We start from the raw sequence: 18,942 nt of genomic DNA, 5'->3' as shown, positions 1-18,942 counted from the left end.
TCCAGCAACACACCCTCAACTCCAATGATCCATCCATGCCACCTCGTGTCACCCACCATCTCTCATACTGTGTATGCCAACTTATTAGATTAGATTACTTACAGTGTGGAAACAGGCCCTTCGGCCCAACAAGTCCACACCGACCCGCAACCCACCCATACCCCTTACCTAATACTATGGGCAATTTAGCATGGCCAATTCACCTGACCCGCACATCTTTGGACGGTGGGAGGAAACCCACGCAGACACGGGGAGAACGTGCAAACTCCACACAGTCAGTCGCCTGAGGTGGGAATTGAACCCAGGTCCCTGGCGCTGTGAGGCAGCAGTGCTAACCACTGTGCCACCGTGCCACTCCATGACTCCCACTGCAAACCCTTTACCCTTTCACCCTCACTACTTCCATGTCAAATCATCCCTATTCATCATGCTTAGATCTCAGGAGCCATGTTGTGAGGAAGGAAGGGTTTAATATCGATTATAGGCTTGGATATGTCAAGGAGAAAGTGAGGTCTGCAGATGCTGGAGTATCAGAGATGAAAATGTGTTGCTGGAAAAGCGCAACAGGTCAGGCAGCATCCAAGGAACAGGAAATTCGACATTTCGGGCATAAGCCCTTCATCAGGAAGCCCTTCCTGATGAAGGGCTTATGCCCGAAACGTCGAATTTCCTGTTCCTTGGATGCTGCCTGACCTGCTGCGCTTTTCCAGCAACACATTTTCAGCTTGGATATGTCAAACCAAATCTCTCATTTATCAAAATCCATCCAATATATGCAAATACTTCTAAGTACTTAATCCTTTACAAAAATAAACATTTGCATTTATAATCCCATTTCAAAGGCTACTGATCCTTTTTTAAACTTCTGAGCTGTCAACCAAACTGTCTTGCCATTGTGATAACAACTAATCATGTAATGGTAAACCTCAGTTTGACATCAGCAAATATTGAATTTGGAAGCAGTGATATTGTTTTAATTGAAGAGTGGCTATTTCTTTCAAAAATTAAAGGACGTTGTATTTAAAAGATTTGATAATTCCAATATCCTTTCACTTTGTAAATACATTCATTTCTATTCTGGACAATCCCAAAGGGATTGATCCATCCCAAAGGGCTTTCTGACTTCTCCCAAAGGGTACTTGCCTTCTCCAAAAGGGACACCTGAGCCACCCCAAAGCGGTGCTTGACCTCTCCAAAGAACTGTGGTTGTTTAAAACATTTCCGTTAAATGTCTAAAACCCCACAAGTTGTGTTTCAGAAACCTGTACATCCAAAACTACTTCTGTTTTAAACTTAATGCTGCCTCTTTGAATTATGTCGGCATAAACGAATCTGCCTGATCCTCATTTTCCACCCTACCGATCTTTGCATTAACCGCATCATCCGCCAACATTTCCACCACCTCCAAACGGACCCCACCACCAGAGATATATTTCCCTCCCCACCCCTTTCCGCAAAAACCAGTCCCTCCATGACTACCTGGTCAGGTCCACGCCCACGCCACCCCCACCCCCAACAAACCACCTTCCTGTCCTGGCACCCTCCCCTGCCACTGCAGGAATTGCAAAACCTGCGCCCACACCTCCTCCCTCACCTCCATCCAAGGCCCCAAAGGAGCCTTCCACATCTGCACATCCACCAATATCATTTATTGTATCCATTGCTCCCGATGCAGTCTCCTCTACATTGGGGAGACTGGATGCCTCCTAGCAGAGCGCTTCAGGGAACATCTCCGGGACACCCGCACCAATCAACCCCACCGCCTCGTCGCCCAACATTTCAACTTCCCCTCCCACTCTGCCAAGGACATGCAGGTCCTGGGCCTCCTTCATCGCTGTCCCCTCACCACCCAACGCCTGGAGGAAGAACTAGTTTCCTCTCCCCCCACCTTACCCCAGTTCCAACCTTCCAGCTCAGCACTGTCCTCATGATCTGTCCGACCTGCCAACCTCCCCCCCCCCCCCACCTAACCGTTCCACCGTCCCCTCTGACCTATCACCTCCATCCCCACCCCCATTCACCTGTTGTACTCTTTGCTACCTTCTCCCAGCCCCACCACACCCTCATTTATCTCTCCACCCTGCCTCCATTCCTGATGAAGGGCTTTTGGCCGAAACATCGATTTTCCTGCCCCTCAGATGCTGCCTGACTTGCTGTGCTTTTCCAGCACCACTCTAATCTAAACCCTTGCATGTACCAATGATCAGGCAAGCAGATTTATATGAGAGCTAAGTGACTATCCGTGTGTAATATCACGTAGAGTGTAAGGGGATCACCCCCACCTTGAATAACTGCCACTGTATTTTGTACAGCAAGAGAATTAGTTAGTCAATTATAAATAAAAACAAGAAGTGTGAAAGATGACAGCATCAATGGAAAGAGAAATAGACTTAATGTATCAAATGCAATTTGGTGTTTCTTTACTCTTCTCACCTTCCAGTACCTTTCTGGTATTGCATTCAAAATCATAAAATATTATCTGAACTTAATAACATCTTCTAAACTCTACATGGTTTTTTTTGCAAGCTCCCTCAGGTCTGTAATTTCTCATTATTGATCCACCTCCCCATCTGAAAAAAATCGTAATTTTGAACAATTCTATTAAATCTCTTCTTAATTTTCTTTGGTTATGTTCTGCAATCTTTCCACTTAACTAAAGTCTGTCATCCCTGGCGTGATCCTGCACCTCCCCCAAGGCCTGGATACAACTCTTAAATAGCGATGCTCAGAGTTATATACAATGTACTGGCTACAGCTTAACTAGTGATTAATGAAGGCCCCACCACAAGTGATTTGTTTTTCAACTCTGTGGTCATATTTATAAAGTCAAACTTTGCCTTTGATGTTTTAACACATTTAAGTTTACCTTGCCACACATAATGTGAACTATTATCATGTTTTACTTCCTTTCCAAATAAGTACTTAACAAATTTAATTAGAAAGCAACTCTCAAGGGCACTCATACTTCAGCTTTCTTCCTCAGTTTCTCTTCAGTTTATGATGGAGATTTGCCAATGTTGTTCTCAAGATCTGCAAATGTTCTCTTAAGATTTCAGAGCTAAAAGCTGAGCGTGTGAATTGCATCGTACAGTGCGACGAGGTCTTGGGTTCAAATTCTAGTCTGTGAAGCATTAGCTAATCTCAAGTAGACGACAGAAGAGACATTGCTATCTGAGTATTCCTCCCTTAGTCAAGGTTCACATTGCTGGCGGTTACCCTGCATTCAGTGCTGAACGTGTTTGTCTTTGAATGAAATGCAATGTGTGAAACATTACTCAAACGACCAAAGATCCTACTGCCCTTCATTATCTACACTCACTCATGAAAATTAATTGCTTGGGGTTGATGCACCACAGCCAACACAGGATGGGGGAGGAAGCAATTTAAGACAACATTAAAGTATTGCATCAATTAAACTTAGGGTTTTGAAAATTTGTAGTGCTGTGGATATTGGTCCAGTAGCTTTTTGCATACCCCTGTTCCTGAGTTAACCAAGAAATGACACTGACATGTTGCCCATTCTTTAATTCAGGGTCACTCTATTTTCTCCCTACCTGATTAAGAAGGAAGGCTGTTTCTTTTGGCAGAAAGTGAGGACTGCAAATGCCGGAGATCAGAGCTGAAAAATGTGTTGCTTGAAAAGCGCAGCAGGTCAGGCAGCATCCAAGTAGGAGAATCGACGTTTCGAGCATAAGCCCTTCTTCAGGAATGAGGAGGGTGTGCCAAGCAGGCTAAGATAAAAGGTAGGGAGGAGGGACTTGGGGGAAGAGGCATTGGGAATGCTATAGGTGGAAGGAGGTTAAGGTGAGGGTGATAGGCCGGAGAAGGGTTGGGGGCGGAAAGGTCGGGAAGAAGATTGCAGGGCAAGAAGGCGGTGCTGAGTCCGACGGTTGGGACTGAGATAAGGCGGTGGGAGGGGAAATGAGGAAGCTGGAGAAATCTGCATTCATCTCTTGTGGTTGGAGGGTTCCTAGGCAGAAGATGAGGTGCTCTTCCTCCAGGCGTCGTGTTGCCATGGTCTGGCGATGGAGGAGGCCAAGGACCTGCATGTCCTTGGCGGAGTGGGAGGGGGAGTTAAAGTGTTCAGCCACAGGGCGGTTGGGTTGGTTGGTGCAGGTGTCCCAGAGGTATTCTCTGAAATGTTCCGCAAGTAGGCGGCCTGTCTTCCCAATGTAGAGGAGGCCACATCAGGTGCAACGGATGCAATAGATGGTGTGTGTGGAGGTGCAGGTGAATTTGAGACGGATATGGAAGGATCCCTTGAGGCCTTGGAGGGAAGTGAGGGGGGGGGGGGGGGGGAAGTGTGGGTGCAAGTTTTGCAGTTGCAGGGGAAGGTGCCAGGAGTGGAGGTTGGGTTGGTGGGGGGTGTGGACCTGACAAGGGAGTCGCAGAGGGAGTGGTCTTTCCGGAACGCTGATAGGGTTAGGGGAGGGAAATATATCCTTGGTGGTGGGGTCTGTTTGGAGGTGGCGGAAATGACGAAGGATGGTACAATGTATCTGGAGGTTGTTGGGGTGGTAGGTGAGGACCAATGGGGTTCTGTCCTGGTGGCAACTGGAGGGGCGGGAAGTGGAGGAGATGTGGTGGAGAGCATCGTCAACCAAGTCTGAGGGGAAATTGTGGTCTTTGGAGAAGGAGGCCATCTGTGTTGTTCGGTATTGGAATTGGTCCTCTTGGGAGCAGATGCAGTGGAGGCGAAGGAATTGGGAATATGGGATGGCGTTTTTACAGAGGGCAGGGTGGGAGGAGGTGTAATCTAGGTAGCTGTGGGAGTCGGTCGGTTTATAGTAAATGTCCGTGTTGAGTTGGTCGCCTGAGATAGAAATGGAGAGGTCTAGGAAGGGGAGGGAGGAGTCTGAGATGGTCCAAGTAAATTTGAGGTCGGGGTGGAAGGTGTTAGTAAAGTGGATGAACTGTTCAACCTCCTCTTGAGAGCATGAGGTAGCGCCGATACAGTCATCGATATAGCGGTGGAAAAGGTGGGGGGTGGTGCCAGTGTAGCTGCAGAAGATGAATTGTTCCACATATCCTACGAAGGGGCAGGCATAGCTGGGGCCCATGCGGGTGCCCATGGCTACTTCTTTGGTTTAGAGGAAGTGGGAGGATTGGAAAGAGAAGTTGTTCAGAGTGAGGACCAGTTCAGTCAGTCGAAGGAAGGTGTCAGTGGAAGGGTACTGGTTGGGTTGGCGGGAAAGGAAGAAGTGGAGGGCTTTGAGGCCAGTATAGGGACTGGATGTCCATGGTGAAGATAAGGCGTTGGGGGCTGGGGAAGCGAAAATCATGGAGAAGGTGGAGGGCGTGGATGGTGTCCTGAATGTAGGTGGGGAGTTCTTGGATTAAGGGGGACAGGACCGTGTCAAGGTATGCAGAGATGAGTTCGGTGGGGTAGGAGCAGGCTGAGACGATGTGTCGACCAGGGCAGGTTTGGGGATTTTGGGCAGGAGGTAGAAACGGGCGGTGCGGGGTTGTGGGACGATGAGGTTGGAGGTGGTGGATGGGAGATCCCCTGAGGTGATGAGGTTATGGATGGTCTGGGAGATGATGGTTTGGTGGTGGGAGGTGGGGTCATGGTCAAGGGGGCAGTAGGAGGAGGTGTCCATGAGCTGGCGTTTAGCCTCAGCAATGTAAAGAGTGGTGCGCCAAACTACCACCGCGCCTCCCTAGTCTGCCGGTTTGATAGGTTGGGGTTGGAGCGGAGGGAGTGGAGGGCTGCACGTTGCGAGGGAGAGGGGTGAACAGATTGAGGCGGTTAATGTTGCGGTGGCAGTTGGCTATGAAGAGATCGAGGGCAGGTAAGAGGCCAACACGCAGTGTCCAGGTGGATGGGGTGTATTGGAGGCGGGAGAAGGGGTCGTCAGAGGGTGGGCGAGAATCCTGGTTGAAGAAGTAGGCATGGAGGCGAAGGCGGCAGAAGAATTGTTCGACGTCTCGCCGCGTGTTGAACTTGTTAATCCGGGAGCATAGGGGGATGAAGGTGAGGCCCCTGCTGAGGAGGATCTTTCATTCTCAGAGAGGGGGAGGCCTGGAGGGATGGTGAAAATACGGCAGGGCTGGGAGCTAGGACCTGGTGTGGGTCTGGAGCTGGGAGTGGGGGCGGGGTTAGGTGTGGGGGCGGAGTTGGGCGTGGGGATCGGCCTTCTTGACCTGCAATCTTCTTCCCGACCTCTCCGCCCCCACCCCCTCTCCGGCCTATTACCCTCACCTTAACCTTCTTCCACCTATCGCATTCCCAACGCTCCTACCCCAAGTCCCTCCCCCCACCTTTTATCTTAGCCTGCTTGGCACACCCTCCTCATTCCTGAAGAAGGGCTTATGCCCGAAACGTCGATTTTTCAGCTTTGTTTCTTTTGGCAGTTTTCTATCAGAGAAAATCCATAAGATGATCAGAGGTGCTGCAATTGCTAGAATACATTAAATTAGAATTTTATTTCACACCTATCTGTACAAATCCACCAGTAATATTTAAATTTCTATGTTAAACAAAAGGTTCTGTAATTGTATAAATTACTTTTGTATAAAGAATATAATTAATTGTTTATAGACATTCTGAGGATGGCTCACTGAACCTGAAACATTAACTTGGATGTGGATTTCTCTTCACCAATGCTGCCAGACCTGCTGAGCTTTTCCAGCAATTTCTGTTTTTGTTTCTGATTTACAGAATCTGCAGTTCTTTTGGTTTTATTTAATGATTAATTATTTGATTGCCTGGAAAGACATGTATTTCTCATTGGCCCTCTTGTTGGACTGGCTGTAGATAGTGACCCTCTACACAATTCTAATTGTTTGATCATTTTATAATTTAAGTCACTGATTTAGCATATTTTAATTTGTTTGTCATGACAGCTTCAGACACTTTTAGATTCAGCAAGTGATGATTCACGTTTTCTTTTTAAATTTCAAAACCCATATTTTAATCTTTATTTTATCTGAACGGTTCCTTCCCTCATTTTCTCAAAGTCTCAAAAGTTTGGATATTCCAGTGGAAAAGCTGTTGTGTCGGGGAAGCAAGTAGTACCATTGCATTGTTTAAAATAAGGATTCACAGCTCCTCATGGTCTTGGAAACCTATTTTGATGTGTTTGTAAAGCACAGATGGCTCTGTGCAGGATATTATTTGGTAGCTGAGCAGCTCTTTCTGGCTGGAAGATGTGTTGTGTTGTGACATGTCGTGTCACTGCTGAAAGGAAGAATTCCTCTAAACGGTAAGGAAGTGTTCTTTCAAAGAACAAAGAATTTGAGCTACAGGGAGAGGCTGAACAGGCTGGGGCTATTTTCTCCGGAGCATTGGAGGCTGAGGGGTGACCTTATAGAGGTTTACAAAATTATGAGGGGCATGGATAGGATAAACAGACAAAGTCTTTTCGCTGAGGTCAGGGAGTCCAGAACTAGAGGGCATAGGTTTAGGGTAGAAGGGGAAAGATATAAAAGAGGCCTAAGGGGCAACTTTTTCACATAGAGGGTGGTATGTATATGGAATGAGCTGCCAGAGGAAGTGGTGGAGGCTGGTACAATTGCAACATTTAAGAGGCATTTGGATGGGTATATGAATAGGAAGGGTTTGGAGGGATATGGGCCAGGTGCTGGCAGGTGGAACTAGATTGGTTGGGATATCTGGTCAGCATGGATGGGTTGGACTGAATGGTCTGTTTCCATGCTGTACATCTCTAAGACTCTAACAGTACAACACAGAAACAGAACCTTTGGCCCACCAAGATTGCACCAACAAATGATACCTTTCGAAACTAAAATCCTTTTGCCTCTATGCAGTCTGTATCCCTTGATTCCCTGCCTATTCATATATCTGTTAAAATGCTTCTTAAACATTGCTTGGGACTAGATTGGGTTGGGATATCTGGTTAGCATGGACTGAAGGGTCTGTTTCCATGCTGTACATCTCTATTACTCTATGACTCTATGACTCTTCTGGCTGCACATTCCGGGCACTCACCACCCTCTGTGTAAAAAAAAATTGCCTCTCACATCTCCTTTAAACTTACCCCCTTTTCCTTTAAACCAATGTCCCCTAGTAATTGACATTTCTAACCTGGGAAAAAGACTCCAACCATCCATTCTTCTCATAATTTTATAAACATCAATTAGTCGCTCCTCATCCTCCGATGTTCAAGTGAAAATAAAGCAGGTTTGTCCAATCTCTCCCCATAGCTAAAACCCTCCAAATCAGGCAATATCTTGGCAAACCACTTCCGTACCCTCTCCCAAGTCCTTCGTGTAGTTGGTGACCAGAATCATACACAGTATTCCAAAAATAGCCTAACATTCTATACAGCTGCAAAATGACTTGCTAATTTTTATACTCTGTGCCCTGACCAAGAAGGCAAGTGTGCTGTATGCCTTCTTGACCACTTTAACCACTTGTGTTGCCACTTTCAGGGAAATGTGGACCTGTATGCCTGGACCACTCCATCGTTGATGATCCTAAAGGTTCTGCCATTAACTGTAGACCCTCCTTCTGCATTAAATCTTCCAAAAAACGACCTCTCATTTATCAGGATTCAACCCCACCTGCTGTTTCTCCACTCAAGTCTCCAGCCTATCTATATCGTGGCGCATTCTCTGGCAATCCTCCTCACTATCTAGAGCTTCCCCAATCTTTGTGTCATCCACAAATTTACTAATCAGGCCACCTACATTCTCCTCCAAATCACATATAATACAAACAACAGGGCTCTTGGTATTGAGCCTTGCACAGTGGATCAGTGGTTAGCACAGCTGCCTCACAGCGCCAGGGACACAGGTTCAATTCCGCCCTCAGGTGACTTCCTCCCAGTGTCTGTTTGGGTTTCCTCCCACAGTCGAAATATATGCAGGTTAGGTCAATTGGCTATACTAAATTGCCCATAGTGTTCAGGGATGTGTAGGTTAGATGTATTAGTCAAAGGTAAATGTCGAGAAAAGGGAATGGGTCTGGGCGGGTTACTCTTCAGAGGGTCAGTGTGGTCTTTTTGGGCCAAATGGCCTGTTTCCATACTGTAGGAATTCTAAATCTCCAGTCAGAAAAACACTCTTAAGAGGCAGATATTAAGCCAGTTCTGCATCAATCTTACCAGCTCAAACCTTCTGTATCAGCCTGCCTGAGGAATTTGTCAATGACCTACTCAATGTCCACATAAACAACACCCAACACTCTGCCCTCATCATTCATCTTTGCCACTTCCTCAAAAAACTCAACTGATTTTGTGATTCACAACCTTCCCGCACAAAGACATGTTGCCTATGTCTCATCAGTCCACATTTTTCCAAATATGACTACATGGTATCCTTAAGAATTTTCGCCAATAATTTCCCTACCACTGATGTAGGGCTCACTGATCTGTAATTTCCTGCATTATCCCGGTTGCCTTTTGAAATAAAGGAACAATGTTAACTATTCTCCAGTCCTCTGTGACCTCTCCTGTGACGAAAGAGGATACAAAGATTTTGTACGAGGCCCCAACAATTGCCTCACCTGTTTCCCTCAGCATTCTGGGATAGATCGCATCAGGTCTGGGGACTTATGTACCTTAATACTTTTCAAAACATTCAACACTTCTTCCCTTTTTAAATATTGACATGCCCTAGATTATCAACAGATCCTTCCCGAGACTCACCATTCACCATGTTCTTCTTCTTTGTGATTACTGATGTAAAGTAATCATTAAGGACATTCTTCCTCTGGCGCCACCTTCTTCTGGTCCCCATTCCTTTCTTCTTGAGTGGATCTAGCCTTTCCCTAGCTACTCTCTTGCTCCTTATACATGTACAAAGGATAAAAGGCTTTTCTTTTGCTGCCAAACCTTGCAACCCTATTCCTCAACATTACCTTTTCCAACTGCCACTACCAGCACTGCATTATAGGTATAATTGAACACAAAACAATATTGATCACATATAACAAATCTGACAGTAACTCAAATTCACAGCAGAAATTCCTTCCTCCGAATCTTGCGATGATTTTATACATTTGTTTGATGTGGAGCTGTTTCCTTTCCTGGAATGTCAAATTAAAGCAATCCCATGGGCTACACTGTTGCAATTGGTAGATTTCTCAAGGGCTTACTGAGGAACTGATCCAGTGCATTCTCAAGGTCAACTTGCTTTGACCTGTGGACCTGTCCCTGTTGGGAATTAATCAGTTCAGAGCCTGCACATAAGGCACCTGAGTTGGAATAGAATGAGATGCCTATCTCAGGTCAAGAAGCATCTCATTCAAAGTTGCCAGCCTCATCTATACAGCAACCATTTTGGGTCAGAAAGCCCCATACATCCCAGACTGAAGCTTGTATACATACAGCCATCTCCTACTTCAGCTCACTTGGCTTACTGAGACCATGGCTTTGGCCCTGACTTAACCTAAAGACATTTCAAGCCACTGCCAGTGATGTATTCTCTAGTCTTAGATTAGTTCCTGTAATCTGAACACTGAGACATGGTCTTACTGAGAACAAGTATCTGAAGATTTATTCACAACACAACTCTCTCCACAAAAATTAATATGATCTGGGCTCTATCACATAACTGGCCAATTGACTAACTAAAAGCAATGCACTATAGATGCTGAAGGTCTCAAATAAAAACAGGAAATGCTTAAAAAAGTAATCTACAGGTCTGACCAGCATCTGTGGAGACAGAAACAGAGTTAATGTTGCAAGTCCAACATGATCCTACTTCAAAAAGAATTCACTTTTCTCAGTAAATTTGATTTTGAATTTGAGAGATTTTGATGACCTTGAGATCAACCATGTCAAATCTCTGCCATTGAGTGAAGGAAAACTGGGAAGCAAAATTAAAACATGAATCCATTCAAGAGTTGCTTTCTAACTAAATTTAGAATCACAGAGTTGTATAGGACGGAAACAGACTCTTCAATGCGACTTGTTCATGCCAACCAAATATCCTAAATTAATCTGGTCCCATATGCCATCATTTGGTTCACATCCCACTAAACCCTTCCTATTCATGTACCCATCCAGATGCCTTTTAAATATTGTAATCGTATCAACCTCCACCACTTCCTCTCATAGCTCATTTCATATACATACCACCTTCTGTGTGAAACAGTTGCCCCTCAGGTCCTTTTAAATCTTTCCCCTCCCTCCTTAAGCTTATGCCCTCTAGTCTTGAACTCCTCTACCCTGGGAAAAAGACCTATTCATCCCATCTATGCCCCTCATAATTTTATAAACCTCTATAAAATCACCCCTCAACCTCCAAGGGAAAATAGCCCCAGTTTATTCAACCTTGCCCTATACTCAAACTCTCCAGTCCAGACAACATCCTTGTAGATATTTTTTTCACCCTTTCAAGTGTAACAACAGCTTTCCTATACCAGAAAGACCAAAATTGAATGCAACATTCCAAAAGTGGCCTAACCAATGTCCTGTACAGCTGAAACATGACATCCCAACTCACTGCACTGACCAAGAAAGGCAAGTGTACCCCAAATACCTTCTTCACTACCTTGTCTACCTGTGACTCCACCTTTAAGGAATTATGAACCTGCATCTAAAGGTCTCTTTATTCGGCAACAATCCTATCTTCAAGCCAATTTGGTATCCAAATGGCTAGTTCTCTCTGGATCCCTTGTGATCTTACCTTACTAACCAGTCCACCATGCGGAACCTAGTCAAAATGCCTTGCTGACGTCCATATAGAAAATGTCCAATGTTCTGCCTTCATCAATCCTCTTTGGCACTTCTACAAAATGCTTAATCAAGTTTGTGAGACATGATCTCCCAAGCACAAAGTCATGTTGACTATCCCTAATTAGTCCTTGCCTTTCCAAATACATTTACATCCTGCTCATCAAGCTCACCAGTCTTTAGTTCCATGGATTTTCTTTACCACCTTTCTCAAATAATGGCACCACAATAGCCACTCTTGACTCTTCAAGCACCTCACCTGTGACTATTGATGATACAACTATCTCTGCAACGGACCCAGCAATCACTTCCCTAGCTTCCCACAAAGTTCTAGGATACACCTGATCAGGTCACAGGGATTCAGTCTTACTTCATTCCATCCTTTGCTCTTGCCTGCCCTGACTATTTGACGCGGTCCTCTTCTCAACTGTACCAGGGATTTATGCATTTTAAGACATCCAGCATCACCTCCTCTGTAATACGGACACTTTTCAAGATATTACTATTTATTTCTCCAAGGTGTCAAGCTTCCATATCCTTCTCCACAGCAAATACTGATGCAAAATACTCGTTTAGTGTCTCACCAATCTCCTGCAGTTCCACGTATTGGCAGCTTTGTTGATCTGTGGGGTCCTATTCTATCCCTTGTTACTCTTTTTCCCTTAATGTGTTAGTAGAATCCCTCTGGATTCTCCTTAATCTTATTTGCCAGTGCCACCTCATGTCCCCTTTTTGCTCTTCTGATTTCCCTCTTAAATATACTCTACTGCTCTTATATAACTCCCGGGATTCAATCGATCCCTGCTGTCTGTACCTGATATATGCTTCCTTCTTTTTCTTGACCAGAGCCTCAAATTCTCTAGTCATTCAGCATTCCCTACACCTACCAGCCTTGCCCTTCACACTTACAGGAATGTACTGCCTCTGGACTCTCGCTATCATGTTTTTGAAAACCTCCCACTTTCCAACCATCCCTTTAACTGCAAATAGCTTCCCCATGTGTTTTTGAAAATTCGAATGCCATCAAAATTGGCCTTACTCCAGTTTAGAACTTTAACTTTTAGATCAGATCTTTCCTTTTCCATAGCTATTTTAAAACTAAGAATTATGATCACTTGTCCCATAGTGCTCCGCCACATGCACCTCAGTCACCTGCCCTGCCTTATTTCCCAAGAGTAAGTCAGGTTTTGTTCCTTCTCTAGTAAGTACATCCACATACTGAATCAGAAAATTTACTTCTACACACTTAACAAATTCCCCTCCATCCAACTCGTTAATACTGGGATAGTCCCGATCTATGTTGGGAAAGTTAAAATCCCCTACCATTATGAATTTATCATTCTTACAAATATCTGAGATCTCCTTATAAATTTGCTTCTCCATTTCCTGCTGACTATTGGGGGTTTATAGTACAATACCCACAAGATGGCCACCCCTTCTTTATTTCTCAGATCGACACAAAGACCTCCAGCAAGCATACTTCCAGGAATATCCTCCCTAAGTATAGCTGCAAAGTTTTCCCTCACCAAAAACACCACTCCCCCTCCTCTCTTACCTCTCTTTCTATCCTTCCTTTCACATCTATATCCTGGAATATTAAGCTGCCAGCCCTGTCCATCCCTGAGTCACGTTTCTGTAATTGCTATGATTATTGCTATGAACAGTTGCATGTTCCCAACCACACCCTGAATTCATGTGCTTTACTTGTTAGGCCTTTTGCATTGAAATAAATGCAGTTTAATTTTTCAGTCTTACTTCATTCCCTCCCTTGCTCTTGCCTGCCTTTACTATTTGACTTGCTCCTCTTCTCAACTGCACCAGCCTCAGACTTATCACTTTTCTCACGATCTTATTGGGCCCCACTCTTCCCCCCCTTACTTGTTTAAAGTCTGAGTAGCACAAGCAAATCTAGTGGATATTGAACCCCTTCAAATTCAAGTGCAACCTGCCCTTCTTACACAGGTCACTTCTATCCCAGGAGCGATTTTAATGATCCAAAAAGTGAATCCCTGTCTTTTGCACTAGCTTCTCAGCTACACAGTTATCTACCTACTCTTACTCTTACCAGCACATAGCAGTGGGAGTTATCCAGATATTACTGCATTCAAGGACCTGCTTTTTAACCTTCTATCTAATTTCCTATGTCCTCTCTTCAGATCTTTGTTCTTTTCCTTTGTCACTGGTACCAGTGTGTACAACAACCTCCTGCTGATGCCTTTGAGAATATCCTGCATCCTCTCTGAGATAGTTGATCCTGGCACCAGGCACTGTTGCCACAGAAACATCTGTCTGTGCCTCTGACTAGAGAGTCCCCAACCACAAATCCATCGCTTGGAACCTGACATACCCTTCTTTACAGAGGAGCCAGTCTCAGTACCAGTAACCTAGCTGTCAGTGCTACATTCCCCTGAGAGTCCATAACCTCCTACATCTTCCAAAACAGCATACTTGCTTGAGATGGAGATAACCACAGGAGACTCCTGCAATAGTTGCCTATCTTTTGCTACCTTTCCTAAAGGTAACTTATCCCCCTTGACTGGATCTGCAGGTTTCCTTACCTTCCTGAAACTGTCATCCATCACACACCCCCTTATTCCTGTGAATTCCTCATTGCCTCTAACTGCTGCTCCAACTGATCCATGTGATCCGATAGGATTTGCAACCAAACACACTTCCTGCAGACGTAATCATTAGGAACACCGAAATTCTCCCTAATTTCCCACATCTGACAGGAAGAACACATCACTTTACTAAAGGCCATCTCTGCACCCTTGTTAAGTGCTTATTTGGAACGGTCACAAAAAATGAGGATAATTTACACATATTGTGGCATGATAAACTCATAAGTCTGCCAAAAATAGATCAAAGACAAGCCTTTTATAAATATGGCCTGAGAGTTTAAAACAAAGCCTTCATTAATCACTCGTTAAGCTTTAGCTAGTCTATCACATGTAATTCTGGGCATCGCTATATAAGTAGCATATCAAGATTTGGGGGAGGTGCAGAATCATAATGAGAATGATAGACTCCAGTTTTAATAGAGAGGTCCAAAATTACAAACAATGTTAAAACTGTAGATCAGGAGACATTTTTCCCTCTGGTGTGAAGATCAATAATAAGAGGTCACAGAAATAAGAGAAGTTGCAAAAAAGATCTATGAGGAGTTCAGAGATATTGTTAAAATGCAATTAAATGTTTTTGCTTGATTTGAAATACAATACAAGAAAGGGGAGTGGAAGCAGATTTAAAAGTAACAATTGAAAGGAAACTCAATATATGCTGGAAAAAAAAGTAATTTGCAGGACTATAGCAAAGAGCCAAGAAAGTAGAACTCCTTGGAAGTTTTTCATAGATTTGGTGCAGATTTGATGGGCCAATTGGCCTCTTTTGGATGATTCTATGAAAATGTGGTCCTCATTTGTTATCTATCATTTGGTCACAAATATCAGATGCCTAGTCAACCTTACCAAAATTAAATTCTGAGGAAATAACTTCTCTGTTGCTAGTTTAGCCTCACTCGAAGGGAAGGCAATGGCCTATTGGTATTATCGCTGGACTGTTAATCCAGAGACCCAGATAATGTTCTGGGGATCCGTGTTTGAATCCCGCCATGGCAGACAGTGGAATTTGAATGCAATAAAAATCTGGAACATTGTCGATTGTTGGAAAAACCCATCTGCATCACTAATGTCCTTCAGGGAAGGAAACTGCCATCTTTATCTGGTCTGGCCTACATGTGACTCCATACCCACAGCAATGTGAATTAGAATCCCTACAGTGTGCAAACAGGCCCTTCAGCACATTAAATCCACACAAACCCTACAAAGAGTATCCTACCCAAACCCATTCCCCATTACTCTATATTTACCCGCGACTAATGCAACTAACCTACACATCTCCGATTTCTATGGGCAATTTAGCATGGGCAATTCACCTAACCTGCACATCTTTGGGCTGTGGGAGGAAACCGGAGCACCCAGAGGAAACCCATGCAGACATGGGAAGAATGTGCAAACTCCACACAGACAGTCGCCTGAGGCTGGAATCGAACCTGGGTCCCTGGTGCTGTGAGGCAGCTGTGCTAACCACTGAGCCACGATGCCACCCCACGATGATTCACTCTTAACTGCCCTCTGGGCAATTTGGGATGGACAATAAATGCTGCCTAGCCAGCAACACCCTCAACCCATGAATACATAAAAACACACAGTTGTGAGCTCCCTTAGCTGGGTTTAACACTAAACCTGCTGCTCAGTGAGGTTGAAATTTTCAAAAACAAATGTGAGTACAGTAAATATCAAGTATTGACATGCTTAGTCAATGAAGATGTTGCAAACACAATGGTTCTGTGTGAATGATAACTAATCCACTTTGAATAAATTCCTCTTGGACTTACACGGACAAAAATTTATCAAACAAACTTAGAATTTAACGAAATTCAAATTACAGACTGGGGAAATTTTTTACAGAGATTGCTTGACAGAGCAAACACATTTAATACTGTAATATTCCAGGCTCCCCCCACCCACCCCCAGCATATTTTGTCCATAAACAATAAACACAATTTACCTGAAGGCATGATTCTGTGCATGGCAACTGACAAGAAGAAAATGGAATCACTGTAATAGGCCCCAGATCCAGAGCTAAAATGTTTCTGCATTCCTTCAACAACAGGAAACAACTTCTGAGTCAAGGTGTCCACATCATGGAATATAATCTGCCAAGGAGAGCACAGACCTGGTTACAAAGGGCCCACCTTTCCCCTTGCATATAAATGGAACAGCAATGCCAAAGTAACTAAATAGAAACATTCATTGTTAATGCACGGAGGATAAGCAAATTGCCTCCAATGCCCTTAAACACTCAATCTGGAACTTAGTGCAATGGAAATGTTACTCCATCTAGAGGTCAATTGCATTTACAGGGAACCTATCATGACCTCTGCTTGCCACTAGGATGAGCGCATTAGTCCAAAGGCAATGCTAATTGTTGTAGAAATTTCTTCAATACATGTGCCACCTCTGTTATAATAAGATTAATGCAAGGTATGAATATGTAGCAAATGAGATGACTCTGGCATCAGTAAGAGACAATACACGCGTCTGGAATAAACGTGAAGAATGAGGTCTTAGGCACTACAGTAGAGAGCTGTATTTGATAACCTATTATGTACATGAAGGAGTGATACTGTAGATAATAAGCAGCAAGCAGTTTCATATACTACATGGGCGCAGATACCCACAGCCAGAGATACTTCACAGCAGAATCTCAATATAGCTTAAAATATAAGATAAAGTGGAAAGTCTTCTCCAGCAACAAAGGCCAAACAATATAAACATTCAATAATTCAATTCTATTTTAACAAGAAGAGCAAACAGCCTTTCTTACCTTTCAAATCTTCAACCAGTAAAACCTGATTTAGCAGAATTAATTCTGTTATCCCATATATTCGCTCAAAACAGCACGAACAACATAATATTAATGCATGACTGGAGACCATACAGACATAAAATTAAGCATTGAGAAAGAGAAAGAGAAAGAGAAAGAGAAATTTAATCTGCCAAGTTACCCTTTAATAGTTTACTGAGTTATAGAGATGCACAGCATGGAAACAGACCCCTCAGTCCAACTTGTCCATGCCGACCAGATATTCTAAGCTAATCTAGTTCTATTTGCCAGCACTTGGCATATATCCCTCTAACCCTTCCTATTCTTATACCCACCCAGATGCCTTTTAAATGTTATAATTGTACCAGCCTCCACCACTTCCTCTGATAGCACATTCTATGAATGCACCAACCCCTGCGTGAAAAAGTTGCCCCTCAGGTCCCTTCTAAATTTTTCCCCACAGACACAGAGTCATAGAGTCACACTGCACAGAAACAGACTATTCGGTCCAACCAGCCTGTGCTGAACATAATCTCAAACTAAACTACTCCCATTTGCCTGCTGCTGGCCCTTATCCCTCCAAACTTTTCCTATTTATGCACTCAGTGTCTTTTAAATGTTATGACTGTGCCCACATCCACCACTTCCTCAGGAAGTTCATTCCACATGCAAACCACCCTCTGTGTTAAACATCTGCCCCTCATATCTTTTTTACATCTGTCTCCTCTTATCTTAAAAATGTGCCCCCAAGTGTTGAATGCATTTTAGGGGGAAAAAAAACCATACCAACACATATATATATATTGTGACTTTATAAACCTCTATAAGATCACCTCTTAACCTCCTACACTCCAATGAAATTCAAACCTTTCATACTTGGCAACCTCCTGGTAAATCTCTTCTGAACCCTCTCTAGCTTAATAATACCCTTGCTACAATTGGGCAACCAGAACTGGACACACGTCTCCAAAAAAGGTCTCACCAATGTTCTTTACAACCTCAATATAACTTCCTAATTCCTATATTCAAAGGACTGGACAATGAAGGCAAGCCTGCCAAATGCAGCACGGTGGCACAGTGGTTAGCACTGCTGCCTCACAGCGCCAGAGACCAGGGTTCACTTTCCGCCTCAGGTGACTGAATGTGTGGAGTTTGCACATTCTCCCCGTGTCTGCGTGGGTTTCCTCTGGGTGCTCCGGTTTCCTCCCACAGTCCAAAGATGTGCGGATCAATGCTAAATTGCCCGTAGTGTTAGGTAAGGGGTAAATGTAGGGGTATGGGTGGGTTGCGCTTCGGCGGGTCGGTGTGGACTTGTTGGATCGAAGGACCTGTTTCCACACTGTAAGTAATCTAATCTAATGCCCTTTTCACGACCCTGTCAACGTGTGATGCAAACTTCAAAGACATATGTACCAGAACCCCTGGGTCCGTCTGACATGGACTAATATCTACATACACTCAGGTTCCTTTCATGCACTTGTTATTTGTTCAGCTATTAAGGTACCAACTATGCTTGGACATAATTCTGGAGGTTTCAGCGTATCAGCCCTCTTCCTATGCCATGGTAACCAGTAACTTTTATTGACAAATAATGTTCAAAGGTAATACAATTAAAAGAAACTCAGCATCACCTCGGTTGGCCACAGCAGCGGCTTGAAGATCAATTTAAGATTTCAGGACAATTCTGACGAGACTTACCATCCCATACCACTAATAACAAATATGGTTTAAGGAAAGCAATGTTCATCTACAAGATCACTCAGTTCTCCAAGAGATCAATTATGCTAAGGGATTCTGTAGTCAGAGGTACAGACAGACGTTTCTGTGCCCAGCAGAGAAAAAGCAGAATGGTGTGTTGCTCCCTGGTGCCAGGATCAAGGATGCCTCAGAGAGGGTGCAGAATGTTCTCACG

The 18,942-nt window shown here is 44.1% G+C and overlaps 1 protein-coding gene across 1 annotated transcript in view; it reads right to left on the bottom strand.

Annotated features, from left to right (window-relative positions):
- xxylt1 (xyloside xylosyltransferase 1) overlaps positions 1-18,942 on the bottom strand; it is a 176,680-nt gene that overhangs the window by 116,187 nt on the left and 41,551 nt on the right. The window contains exon 2 of the mRNA XM_060834774.1: positions 16,212-16,359. Coding sequence (XP_060690757.1) covers positions 16,212-16,359 — 148 coding nt within the window. The remainder of the gene's footprint in view (positions 1-16,211; positions 16,360-18,942) is intronic.

The sequence above is a fragment of the Hemiscyllium ocellatum genome, chromosome 13, assembly GCF_020745735.1.
Source record: "Hemiscyllium ocellatum isolate sHemOce1 chromosome 13, sHemOce1.pat.X.cur, whole genome shotgun sequence".
Classification (NCBI taxonomy): Eukaryota; Metazoa; Chordata; class Chondrichthyes; order Orectolobiformes; family Hemiscylliidae; genus Hemiscyllium; species Hemiscyllium ocellatum.
Note: the sequence above shows the minus strand (reverse complement) of the source record. Positions and strands in the feature narration are given on the sequence as shown.